This window comes from Netta rufina, assembly GCF_964035555.1.
Source record: "Netta rufina genome assembly, chromosome: Z".
NCBI classification, from domain to species: domain Eukaryota; kingdom Metazoa; phylum Chordata; class Aves; order Anseriformes; family Anatidae; genus Netta; species Netta rufina.
The window spans coordinates 16,733,503-16,746,076 of NC_140126.1; the positions used below are offsets into that span (position 1 = coordinate 16,733,503).

At 34.6% G+C, this 12,574-nt stretch overlaps 1 protein-coding gene across 2 annotated transcripts in view; it reads right to left on the reverse strand.

The window, feature by feature from the left end:
- Window positions 1-12,574, reverse strand: part of PDE4D (phosphodiesterase 4D) — a gene marked incomplete at its 5' end in the record, with an annotated part of 369,096 nt that overhangs the window by 188,346 nt on the left and 168,176 nt on the right. The window contains one exon of one of the 2 annotated variants that reach the window (XM_084305638.1): window positions 5,474-5,655. The exons of the other annotated variant lie outside the window; for it this stretch is intronic. Within the exon in view, the coding sequence (XP_084161764.1) occupies window positions 5,474-5,559 (86 nt within the window). Of the gene's footprint in view, window positions 1-5,473; window positions 5,656-12,574 lie in introns of those variants that run through there. 2 annotated transcript variants of the gene reach the window in all.

The following is a 12,574-nucleotide window of genomic DNA, read 5'->3' on the forward strand; positions in this document are numbered from 1 at the left end:
AACATTTGCTACTGGCTGCTTCCACAGATCAGGGGGATGGATTAGCTGGCATGGACCACACCTGCAATGAAATACAACCAGCCCTGTGGCTAAGAACACTGAACTGTAACGTGTGCTAGACTCTTCTATGTGGGCAGGAGTCTTTTTGTTTGTTTTTGCTACCCTTCATTTAATTATTTTTTATTTATTTACTTATTTTTCTCCTCATGAAGAAAGGCACATTAGAGCCTTGATTTATCTTTTGGCATATTTCACAAATTTTCTATTAATGCTCATATACCGTTTTCACAGAAACAAATAAACCACTAAACGACCTGCAGACATTAATGATTTCTGGGGCTAAGAAGTCAACTGTATTTACTAGTTCCAATAAGAAATTCTGTTTTTTCAATTTCCTTCACAATAAAAAATGATCTATTCAGATCCACAATGGACATACACATATTCCACAGTGGGATAAAATAAACATTTGGAGGTCGCCCCCTGTAACAGTTTCCCTGTATAATGGAGTATCTAGAAATTAATTACAACATTTTGACATGGTACATGCTGAACTAGCGGCAGCTTGTTCCTGATGTATTGGGTATCAGATTGGATGACCTATTTTTAGTGCTCCTAGAATTTGTTATATATAAGGGAATTGCAAGTCAGATAGTCTTGACATTAAAAAAATACCCATGCATATCTAAAATTTGTAAATCAAACTGAGTATTTCATGGTGTTTATGGCCTGTGTAATCTCTTTCTGCATTCCAATGGATTGTGATGTCTTCTTGCAGTTTAATTTGGAATGTCAACTTCATATGGGGATTGTTTCAGCCACATAGAGCAAAGCCAAGACATTTATTGAACACCATAGCAACACTAGTCAGCACAATTCCCTTCGCTCTGTACAAAAGAACCTGATGGTTTTTCATACAAGCTCTAACTTATCATCATTCTTGGCTCTTAGAATTTACATAAGCAGAAATTAGAAAAAGCTTTATGATAAAATGCCTATGGATGTATTTCAGTTTTCTGTTTATTCAGCAGGGTGAACAGCAGCTAAACCACTTCCAAGCCAGTAAGAAGAAGGAAAAAACAAAAAAAAAAAAAAAAAAAACAAAAAAAACCACCATGGACACACAAGTACTGCGTGTCCAAAGGATAAATAGGAAATATTGAGACACTCAACTTGTCATGCTGTGATAGACTCTCTCAAATGGTTTGTGTGAGGATCAACCAAGTCTGAGAAATTTAAGGAAAAGCTGAAACTTTTGAACATATTACTTCTGTTTCTTCCTGCTGTTAAGGACCTATGGAGCACGACTTTACTTGCTGAGTTTTTAGGAACTGGTATAGAGACTCTTTCTATTTAGTCACTATGATGGAACGCCTGGGCAGTTTTGCCAAGGACATAAGTTTGTGGCACTACCAAGTCAAGTGTGATTCACTTGCACTTACCTTCCTACTGCTTCTTAACCCAAGCAACATGCCTTGCTATTTTTCATTTTTCCCAGGACTTCAAATTAACAAAATCAAATGTCTGAATTAGATATGATGACATTTTGGCATTCAGGCTTGTCTAAAATAAATCTGAGTTAAACTCAAAACATCATTTTAAATCACAAGGCATCTTTTGAATTACAGAACTGATCTAAATATGAAACAATTGCCTGACTCACCATGTTAGATAAGAAAGTCCACATTTATGCATTTCAATATTTTATTTCTCAGACAGTGTTAAATGACTAGTCAAAAAGAAGCAAACTAGCTCCTTTAATCCCTAATGAATAAAAAAAAAAAAAAACTTTAATCTGGTTTCTATACCAATTTCATTGCAAGCGTATAATTACAAAGAAAACTTAGTGAGCAGAGTATTACACTCTGCTCACTAAAAAAGCTTAAGAAATCATTAAGAAATCCCCTTAGAGAAGGGATTCCTGAAAATTGCTGTATGAGGGAGAAATTCCACTTCCAGCCCAGCTCCTAAGAGTTTAGTGTCCTGGAGTACAATTAGCTGGCAGAAGGGAATCTACCTCCTTACGTATGAATGCTTTGAGCAGCTGGCTAGAGAAGTGATGTTGGCAGTAGCTTTAACCACATGACTGTTCCTCTAGTCCAGGGAAATACGCCAGATGACAGCCAAAGAAGAAAAACAGAGTTCAGAGGAAGGAACAAAAGAAACTCACATAAAACAACAAAGAACCTTTTTTTTTTTTAATCTTTTTTTTTTTTTTTTTCCATATGAAGAAATGTTTCATGATTACTGTATCTCATCTTCACAGCTAATCATAGGAAGATGTAGTTCTGGCACTGAAATAATTTAACAAACTGATTAATTCTTTGATTATTCAATGTAATGCTTCCTATCTCCAGCATCACTTCTCCATAATAGCCTTTTTCTTTGGGAGCTCAGAATCCCTACAAAACTGTTCCACCCTATACAAACAGGATTTACTCAGCATATTTCCACTCATGGTTATTTGCAAATCCTTCACTGTAATAAAAAGATTTAATGTCCAGCCAGACAAGCAGGGAAGATCCTGCTGCCTCTGGAGAATCTTCCAAGTGGTCCTGAGGATCTGTCATTAGGTCAGTGGGAGGTGTGCTTAGCAGTTAGCAGGGCCGAGTGCCATGTAACATGACACTATTCGTATATCTTGGTTATGTATAGGAAATCTTGATAGGTGCTTTAGTTCTTTGTCATCCGTGTGTGATAGGATTTAGATGACATGAAGAAAGCTTCTGCCTACATCTTTTGTTTTACAGACCTCAGTAGGCTCTGATGTGTAACTGTGCTACTATTAGTGCACAATTTTTACAGCCACATCTAGTGGCATATTCCTCAGCAAAACTAAATGTTACAGGAAACACAGGATATGAGGTATGCTTCAGTTAGAGAGTCTCAGAAAAAAAAAAAAAAATGTTGAGTTTGTCTGTGAGGTCTGGAAACATAATGAAGATTTACAAATATTCAAATATTCTGTTTGTACTGGACTAGAAGAATGTTCATCTGCTGGGCAGGCAGATAGGCATACCTCCCAGAAAAAATAAACAGTTATCCTTTCTCCAGCCTGCAAAATATACCAAAATCATGAAATGATTTGGCAGTCTCCTGCTGTTCCTTAGCTGTGAAGCACCTAGCCTTGGCTCCACATCTAATGCTGTGAACATTGCAATTCTGGTGGACAGGGAATCAGTAGTGAATTTATGCAAGTGTTTTTTGGTCTGCTTTCCCATTTTTGTTCAGGACAGTTGTGGAGGCTTTAAGCTATAGTTTATTCAGTGGGAGGCAGAGGAAAAGTAGCTCTGAGTGACTGTATTACGCTCATGCTTTTCCTGGAAACATTGCTTTGTATCAAGACATATTTTTTCCTACTTGGAGATTTCTATTAGCATAGTTGTTCCGTCACTTTCTGAAAGACATGTGCAAACCCCAGCACTTTCTGATCAGCAAAGAAACTAGAAAGAAACACTATTTGGCCAGAAGGAGGCATCAATGTGTCCAATAAATCTTCCAAAAATGAAATGTGCAAATGGAAAGCTTAATGGTTCATTTATTCAAAAGATTCTGAGTGCCCCACAGAAGAAACATTACATTTTTGCCAAAAATGTAACAGAATAAATTTTAAAATCATAGGCAACTTCACAATTTAAACTAAGATTATGAATTCAAACAGCATGGTTTGCTAAACAATGTTAATTATGGAAAGCCTGGACAGTACTATCAGGCATTCAGTTCTAGAAACCAAAGCCCCTTGACATCAGATAAGTTCAGTGACGTGAGCAGAACTGTCAATTGACATAAACAAGGTTATTAAATTACATAGGGACCGTGTACAGTAAAATTTTGTAGTAGTTTTCTAAATATAACCTACAGTGTGAATGGATCTATGGCAGTGACATGGCAATATGCATATTAAGGGTTTTTTAATCCTCTTTTAAGTCAAAAATCATGGTTATATTAAATAATAACAACAGAAATGGCTTACACTGAATAATACATCTATGCTCCATGTTTTTAAAAAATTATCTTCAACCTCATGCTAATTCTTTAAAGCCCGTGAAAAACAAATATGTAAAACCATCTTTATGGCAAAACAAAATTCATTCACACCTGTAGACTTCAGGTAAGACTTTTTTGCTTTTTATGTTTGTTAATAACTTTTAAAACTATTTTCACTTGGTTAGATTGAAACACAGATGGACAATATTCTACATTTATGTAAGTCAATAATCAAAAACCAGATCCTATGCAGCAACCAGATCCTATGTAGCTACTTGATGTAATAGCTACTATACATTTTTTTTCTTTTTTTTCTTTTTTTTTCTTTTTTTTTTCTGGTTTCTGAAACATTGAAATAAGCTTGTAATAGAAATTGCTAGGATTATTAAGAAGAAAAAAAATAATAAAATAAATCCCTTAAGAGAATGTTAATGAGAATGTTAATCGAATTATATGATCTAGTTTTGAACTTTTAAAAACTGTAACTGATACCACATACTTATTCTTTTTTCAAGTCCCTTTATCTCTTATTATTACATTTTTTGTAAATAAAGTTCCCTCTCTATAAAATACCTAGCTTTTCCAAATGAAAACACAGAGAAATTGGATTGCATCTAGCCATTTTTTGTCAGTATTTACACAGCCAGTGCATGCTGTGTAATAATCCTATATAAAGTACTTAGCTTCTTGGGCATTTGATATTGCGCATGTGTGCAAATAAATGTGGCTATTGCATCAGTGAATACTAAAAGTTGTCATTAATAATGTATCTAATAAATTCTATAATTTATTATATAAAAATGGAAATATATTTTAAAAAATTTAGGTCTGAAAATTTATATTACATCTATTATAGACAAAAGCAAGGAAACTAAAATTCATTTGCTGAAAGCAGTTTAAGAAATACCAGGAAAAAATACTTTACTCTTGTTATTTTTAAGTATCAGCTAAGGTAAAAATAGAATCTGTGAGTCTTTTTCATGGTTATATTTTTTATATGTTGAACACAAAAATATGTAACATGGTTTTCTGGTTATGCAAATCACCAAAAGCCTGTCAAAATTAAAGAGGAATCCAGATGTTGTATGATATATCAGTGTCATTCATAACTAGATGTATTTCATAATAATAAGTACTTATAATATTTAGAACAAGTACTTCTACAAGGACTCTGACATAAATGTTAATCTCTTCTTTTTCCAAGATTTGGAGTGCAAATGAAAGATTCATAATTAATACTTTCTGAATAGCTCAGTTTCATAAATTTCCAAGGGCACTTACTTATTGTAATTCACAATCACATTGAAACATTTACTATATTTCTGATATACATGTTCAGCAAAGCCTTTATGAGCTCAAGGGAGTCATAATTAATACAAGACATTTCCAGACTTTTAAATAATATAATTCTACAGAATAATAAGAAAAAAACATAGTTGCAATTATTATCTAAGTCAACTACACAATAAGCCATTTGAAGAGATACCTGTAGGACTTCAAAAAGCGAAATCTCATCTTATTTCTTGATGGACGAGGGATATAGGCTCCGAATGGATCCCACAGAAAGGCCATTGGCAAAGATAAAATTCTAAAATCGTTTTAAAAATATATATCAATCAGCAGGGAAGCAGGATAGTTGTACTGGAGGTGCCCTGCACTTATCATGAAGCACTTGTAACTGTGTAAGGGAACGTCCTTTTCCTATGGTATGCTTTGGCAGAGATGTGGCTGGCTGAGAGCACAGACTAGAAGGGATAACTGGGATTTCCTGCTGCATGCGACTTGCCCTTTGCATGAACGTTTCCTATATTCAGGGCTCTTATCTCATTATTCAAGTGGGAACTCTTTTGGTAAATCCTTAGCTAGTTATAGCAGCCACTAAAGACCACAGAATCATAGAACTAAGGCAAAACAGCTGATGCTCTGATTATCCACTGCTGCCTAGACAAAGGCTTTCAAACTCTTAACAACCTGTTGAAAATGTTTTTGCTATGGATTGTGTTGCAACAAACAGTTTCAGCTGGCACCAGACAGCTAAGAGAATGCATCAAAAAATAAAAGAACCCCAAACCAAAATGCACATCCTAAATCCCCTCTGTCCTCCAGCATTCCCCTCTCCAGCACAGTAAGGAGTCAGTATGCAGGGAATCAAACTGATATTGAAAATGTCCTCAAACCTCTAAATTGACTCTTTGTTTAATTCTTAATTTTCTTTAAGTGTGTCTTCCTTCCTCACAGTTTCTAAAGAGAATCAATTTATATCATTAAGTAGCTTTTCTGAAACAGCTTAATCATCCGTGAGAGATCAGCCACCCTAAGCAAGTAAGCCTCAGACTGGTGGATAATTTTCAGTCTCTTGGCAGCTTTTCTCAAAGACATCATTCTCCTTACTGAATTACTGCCAGTGACTGATAGCTGAACTCAGGTCCCTGCTAGCTAGGGTCATTCTGAATTCCAAACAAAATTCAGATATTCAGATTCAGTGTCTTTCTGTTGTTTGTTTTGCCGTTTTAAATTAATTAAAGCTTAAACTCTTCCATAGAATTTTTGCAGCCTAGTATTCATAGTGGAGAATGCGAGTAACCTACAATTCAACTCTAACATCAAGAGAGGTAATGCCAGCAAGGCCAGCATCGTCATCTAGCATATCTTTTCCCAAGGAACATTGGATCTGATTAGATCTTCAAGGTCCCTTCCAAAATTTTTCAAGGTCCCTACCCCTTCTCAACCAGCTCTAAGTGTGGCTATGAGCTCCCACCACCAATAAGCAATGAATTATCTATTTCAAATCTAACCCAAATATTTTTTATTCATATGAAAAGTGTTGGAGAAAAATTGAGTATTCACACATGGCATCAGTAAAAATGAAAAATCAGGAATATTCTGGGCTCTATCAGAAAATGTTGGAGAGCTGGAAAAATAAATTCTCAGGATAAGTTATGTCTATCAAGCAGTTATCTGATGAAATGTGCTATTTTAGTGGTAAAAGATAAAGTGAGAAACTAGATTGTTCAGAAAAAATATAAATACACTACACCTGAGTATATTTGGCTCTTTGGAGGAACCATTTTTCTTATGTTACATAAGAATACACTGATAAATACACTACAGGACCAACTGAGAGTAAATCCCTTCACACCATGAAATAAGCTTTGAATACGTAGGATTCACAGGTGAAATTACTTTTTCTGAGCCAAAGGTCCCCAAAGTATTGAGCAATGTAAAGAATATCCTATACGATTCAAATACAACAAAAACCTGATTTCCAAAGGAACTGAATTTTGATAACTTGAGCAATGGTTCCTGAGCAGCTCTCTGGGTAGCACAAGCTATAGACTTCTTCACAATCATGATAGCATTTGATTTGAATTATTAACAGATCAGTTTTTTTTTCTTTTGTTTTATTTTCTTTCTTTTTTTTTTTTTTTGTAAAGAAAACAGAACCAAATATGCTTATTATTAGCTATCTTTCTTCCTCCTTTGTGCCCTTCCTTCACTACTGCACTAAACCTGCTAACGCAGCCAACCACAATAAGGTCACAGAAATAAGCTTCTTACAAGATTATTACAGACTAAATTTATACCTTGATATCAAAAACACTTATTGTCACTATATAATTGCATGCAGTAGATCACTGTATCGAGACAAATCACAGTATTTATAGCAATTCAAGTAATGAAACAGTAAATAACTCTGTAATACACATTAACTTTTACAGAGAAGCGGCTACTAGGCTGTCATGCTTTTTTTTTTTTTTTTCCTTTCCTTTTTTCATATAGAAAAAACAAACAAACAAACAAACAAAACATTTCTAGAAGTACTCAAAGAACATAAAATGATTTGACATTAAGTTGTTATTTGTAGGCAATACTTTATGGAAAACCAGCTTGATAATGTGAGTGAACAAATATCTATTTTTACATAAAAGAGGTAAAAATCAATCATTGCATTCTATGATAATCAAGGCCTTTTATAGAACTGCATATTGTAATAAACATTTACAGTGCAATATTCTTGACATCCTATGCAGTTCCATTATTATAACTTTTGCTCTATATTTTTGACATGTATTGGGTTATGGGTCTGATGAACTGTTCAGTGGCATGACAATATTACGTTACTATCACTGGTTCACAGGACCCACACCGAGAGAACTATTATAATAAAACTCTTCTTCTACCATTCTCCCAAATATGTAAACTACTGCTATTTGTTTTCTGAAAATGTTCATATAAATGAATTGCAAAAATAGTATTTTCCATAATTAAAAATTGAAAATTTAAACTAATAATGAACACACAACCTACCTGAAATTAGACTTTTATTAGAAATTAGACAGTTAAGTAGACATGTAAATGTAAAAGCTCTTGCTAGTAGGCAGGTCTGGTGATAGGCATAAATATCTGTAAAGAATCAGTTCACTTTCCCAGATGTGTCCTGAAACATTTTAGAACTCAGAGGGCAAGTTTTGTCAGTAAATTCGTCTCAGTATATCTGTAGCTTAAATAACTACAGCTTTAAGGGGACTGTAGCCAGGAGGCTCACCATCAGTGGCTTTGGTGCTTTCACAGACATCTCCACATTATTCCACATTCCACATTAACACTCTGTGGAGCTAAAGCTCCACATATTGGTTCATGTAATGGGAATCCAGTGCAGCGTCTGGATGTGTGACAGATCATGCTATTCCACAAAGCATGTGACAGACATATAGCCTGGATCAGGCCACCTAACTTCTAAGACCTAGCTTCTAAGAAGCTCCTAACATAGCTTCTTTAAGTAGCCTCTCCCTCACACCTTGTGTCAGATGTGTGTCAGAAACAATGCACTACAGCATCTTAGGTCAGCTTGATCCACTATACTGGAGGTGTTCTGTCCTGAGGGGCCAGCAGGAGGAACTTAATCTGCCAGGGCACAATACAGCACAGCACAGGGACTGTAACTCGCAGAACTGCTTCCTGAGTTGCTCAGAAAGGTGGACAAGGCCACTGGCTCCCATTCTGACAGATGAAATATTAGCAGATGTAGGAAACAAAAAACAACTGGGAACTCTGAAACATGGTTCAAACTAGTGGAAAGAGTAGAAAGAATGGATATTCCACACAAGAGTGGAAAGAATGGATATTTTCTTCAATCACTTATACCTCCAATTTTCAAACACTGCTTTTAGCTACTTTAGTTGGACATTCCTAAATAAAATGTCACTAATAATTGCTTAGCTAAAATTAAATATTTACTCAATATTTAGAAGTAGTTGTTTGCAAAATATACATTCTAAACTTTTTAATGATATTTTATTATTATGGCAGTGGGAGAAAAAAAAATCGGAATTTTATTGCAAATTCTTTTTCCTTTTTTTTTTTTTTTTTCTCTCTTGCTGTTATTGAGACAGGGAGACAGAATGAAAGACTACTGAGAAAACAAAAACTAGGAGTAAATCACTTGAGTAATATAAACTTGCATTGTAATTTTCCCTAGTAATATGATGATGTCTAGTGTTCACATTCCGTGAAACACTAAGAATATACAAGACACAGAATTAAATATTTTTCCACATTTAATTCACTCATTAGGTAAGTCAAAGCCTATTTTTGTAAAATTTATTCTAAATTGCATACTTTAAATTATTCCTTTCCAAAATGATTTCATAACAAACATATTTTCTCCTGAAAGATGTGTTCTGACTTTGAAGTCAGAATCACCTGAAATGAGAATCATCACAGGAGAAAACACCCTAATTCAACTTTCAACCCCCTAAAATACAAATACATTTTCTTCAGTCTTTCTACCGTTGTTATCTAGTTTAAACAGGTCAGAAAAGTCTGACAAGTCAGAACGGTATTTATGGTGCCACTGCCACTTTGGCCCTGTTTAAGGTGTTCCATGAAAAAAAAAAAAAAATTAAAAAAAAAAATCACAATTACTTTACAAATCACTGGGGACTAAGTATCAAAAAATTGTATGTGTTTATTATAGTCTGGTTAGCTTAAATAAGATTCTAATCCAGACTATTATCTCTTTCTACTGAATGTTCTTTCTACTTGTTTTTATTTATTATCCCTTGTTGGCCTTAAGGCTTAATGCTGTAGCTCTTGTTCATGTAAAAAAAAATTGACTGTAGTAAAAATGGCTAACTGGGAATATTTCTGTAAGATCCACTCACTTGAACAACAGTTTCTGAAGCGGTTTGTAATATTTGATACTATTCCTAAAGTTGGAGCATTCACAAGATTACTCTCCTGTCAGATTTTTTTTTGGTGATTAACAGCCAGCATAGCATCCAGCCCCTTCTATATCCTATATAGACATTCTATTATATGTGTGAATTTGCAACAATTTAATTATCTCCCAGATCCTCACCAAAACACTAAATTTTGTTGAAATCTTACAGGGTTAAAAATTATTATAAGGAAGACATTTAAATGTCTTCACAATCTTCACAGTCACTCACTCACTCATATGTTGATTCTGTAAATAAGAAAGCTAATTCAAAATTCTGAAAATTCACAAAATTCTTGTGTTTGTATTCACACAATACTTGTGTTTTCTCTTACAGAAACCTTTGAGCAATGTAAAGAATTTCTTCCTTATATTTAATCTAAATCTACACTTTCTCAGTTTAAAGCCATTCCCCCTTGTGCTATTATCACTATTCTCCCTGACAGAGTCCCCTCCCTACCTTTCCTGTAGGCTCCCTTTATGTAGTTGTAAGGTCTCCTCAGAGCCTTCTCTTCTCCAGACTGAACAACCTCAACTCCTCAACTCTCTCAGTCTGTCTCCACAGGAGCGTTGCTTCAGCGATTTGATTATCCTCGCGGCCTTCCTCTGGACTTGTTCTAATACCTCCATGCCCTTCTTGTGCTGGGGGTCCCCAGAGCTGAATGCACGACTCCAAGTGGAGTTTAACAAGAGCAGAGTAGAGGGGCAGAATCACCTCCCTTGACCTGCAGGCCACTCTTATTTTGATGATGCCCAGGATACAGTTGGCTTTCTGGGCTTGGGAAACAACTTATGGGCTTTCCACAACTTGGAAGTCTGTGTACTGGAAATCAGATTCTTAAAATCTTCACAACTCAGGTTTGCTTGTCTATGTGATAGTTAAAAAGCACATATCCATTCTCCTGATGCTCAGTTGGCAAGTTAATCTGTCCTTCAAAGATAATAAACAATATTTTAAGGTCAATTTTTAAAGTTTAAATGAGAATGTGTGTGTTCCATATCAAAGTTTTATTCAAACAGAAATGAGGAAAGTCATTAGGCCAGCCCAAGACTAATTTGCTGAGGAATTAAGCGTTTTTGTTCTGTTTTCTCTCTATATACCATATATATATATTCTGTGTAAATTAGTATAGTAGCATGGCAGTCAACACAGAAGATTAAAACACTGAAAAAACACAGAGGCAATGAACAAAAGTGTTGCCAGCAAGAAATGGGAAGTGATCAACTAACTCCCTTGTATAAAACACATAAAAAATATTTCAAATGTGAGCTTCCCAAGAAGTGCTGAGATTCCCTAAATAAATTGACTGAACAGGCATACTGTTCATTTTGTATTGAAAAAAACAATAACAAACAAACAAAAAACAAACCAAACAAAAAACTCCTGTGAAGCCACTTCTTAAATATCATCTTGAATATCCATATTAACACTAGATACACTAGATATACTTTATCTAATACTAGATATACTTGTCACCTGCTTATTAAAAAACAAACGATCCATCTGGTAGCAAAAAGTATTCTCTTGTTTTACAAAAGCAGAAGCAGGGAACTCATTTGATTCAACCTAAACCAAAAATGTTTGGTATCTGAACAAGGACTGGAATCACATTTAACACAGCTCTAACCTAACAAAGCCTACTTAACATAACTCTAATATAAAACAAACAAACAAACAAATAAAAAACTGTAATACATACCTGTAATAAGATATTATTATATTACTGTAATATAATTTATCTTTAAACAAGGATTTCAGATCGTAAAAATATTATTTATTTCTAAATTACTTTTTCCTGTATATTTCTCTCAACTAATTTTCCTCCTTAATGTTTTGAAAATTAAAAGAAGAAATACATTTCTAATTCATTGCATTTGTGATAAAACAAAATTACAAATAATACTGTAATATTATCCAGTGACATGGCCTTGGACCGCCTGGTCCAAGTGACCTGGACTGAGCAGCAGGTTGGACGAGGTGATTTCCAGAGGCTCCTTTCAACCTCATTGACACTGTAAACCAATACAGATTATCACAGGTTTTGAGATCATGGGATTTCTCTGGGATTTCAGTAGTGCTTTAATTTACTTGCAAAGCATTTCTGTCCCTTTGGAAACAGGCTTTCATGCCCTCTAGTGTTCAAAATCATAAAATCTGTTCCCCTCACTTTAATCTATTACATCTAAAATAGTAATACATCCTTAACTACGTCATTTAAGTCTGTATTTCCTCTGATCCAGCAAAATAGTTCAAATTGTGAACAAAAAGAGGGACAAAGGGAATTGCTTGTTAGGTTAGCCAATATTTTTGTAAGACAAAAGAATGTAATATGGTCGAAGATACATTCATTCAATGACTCTAGTCTA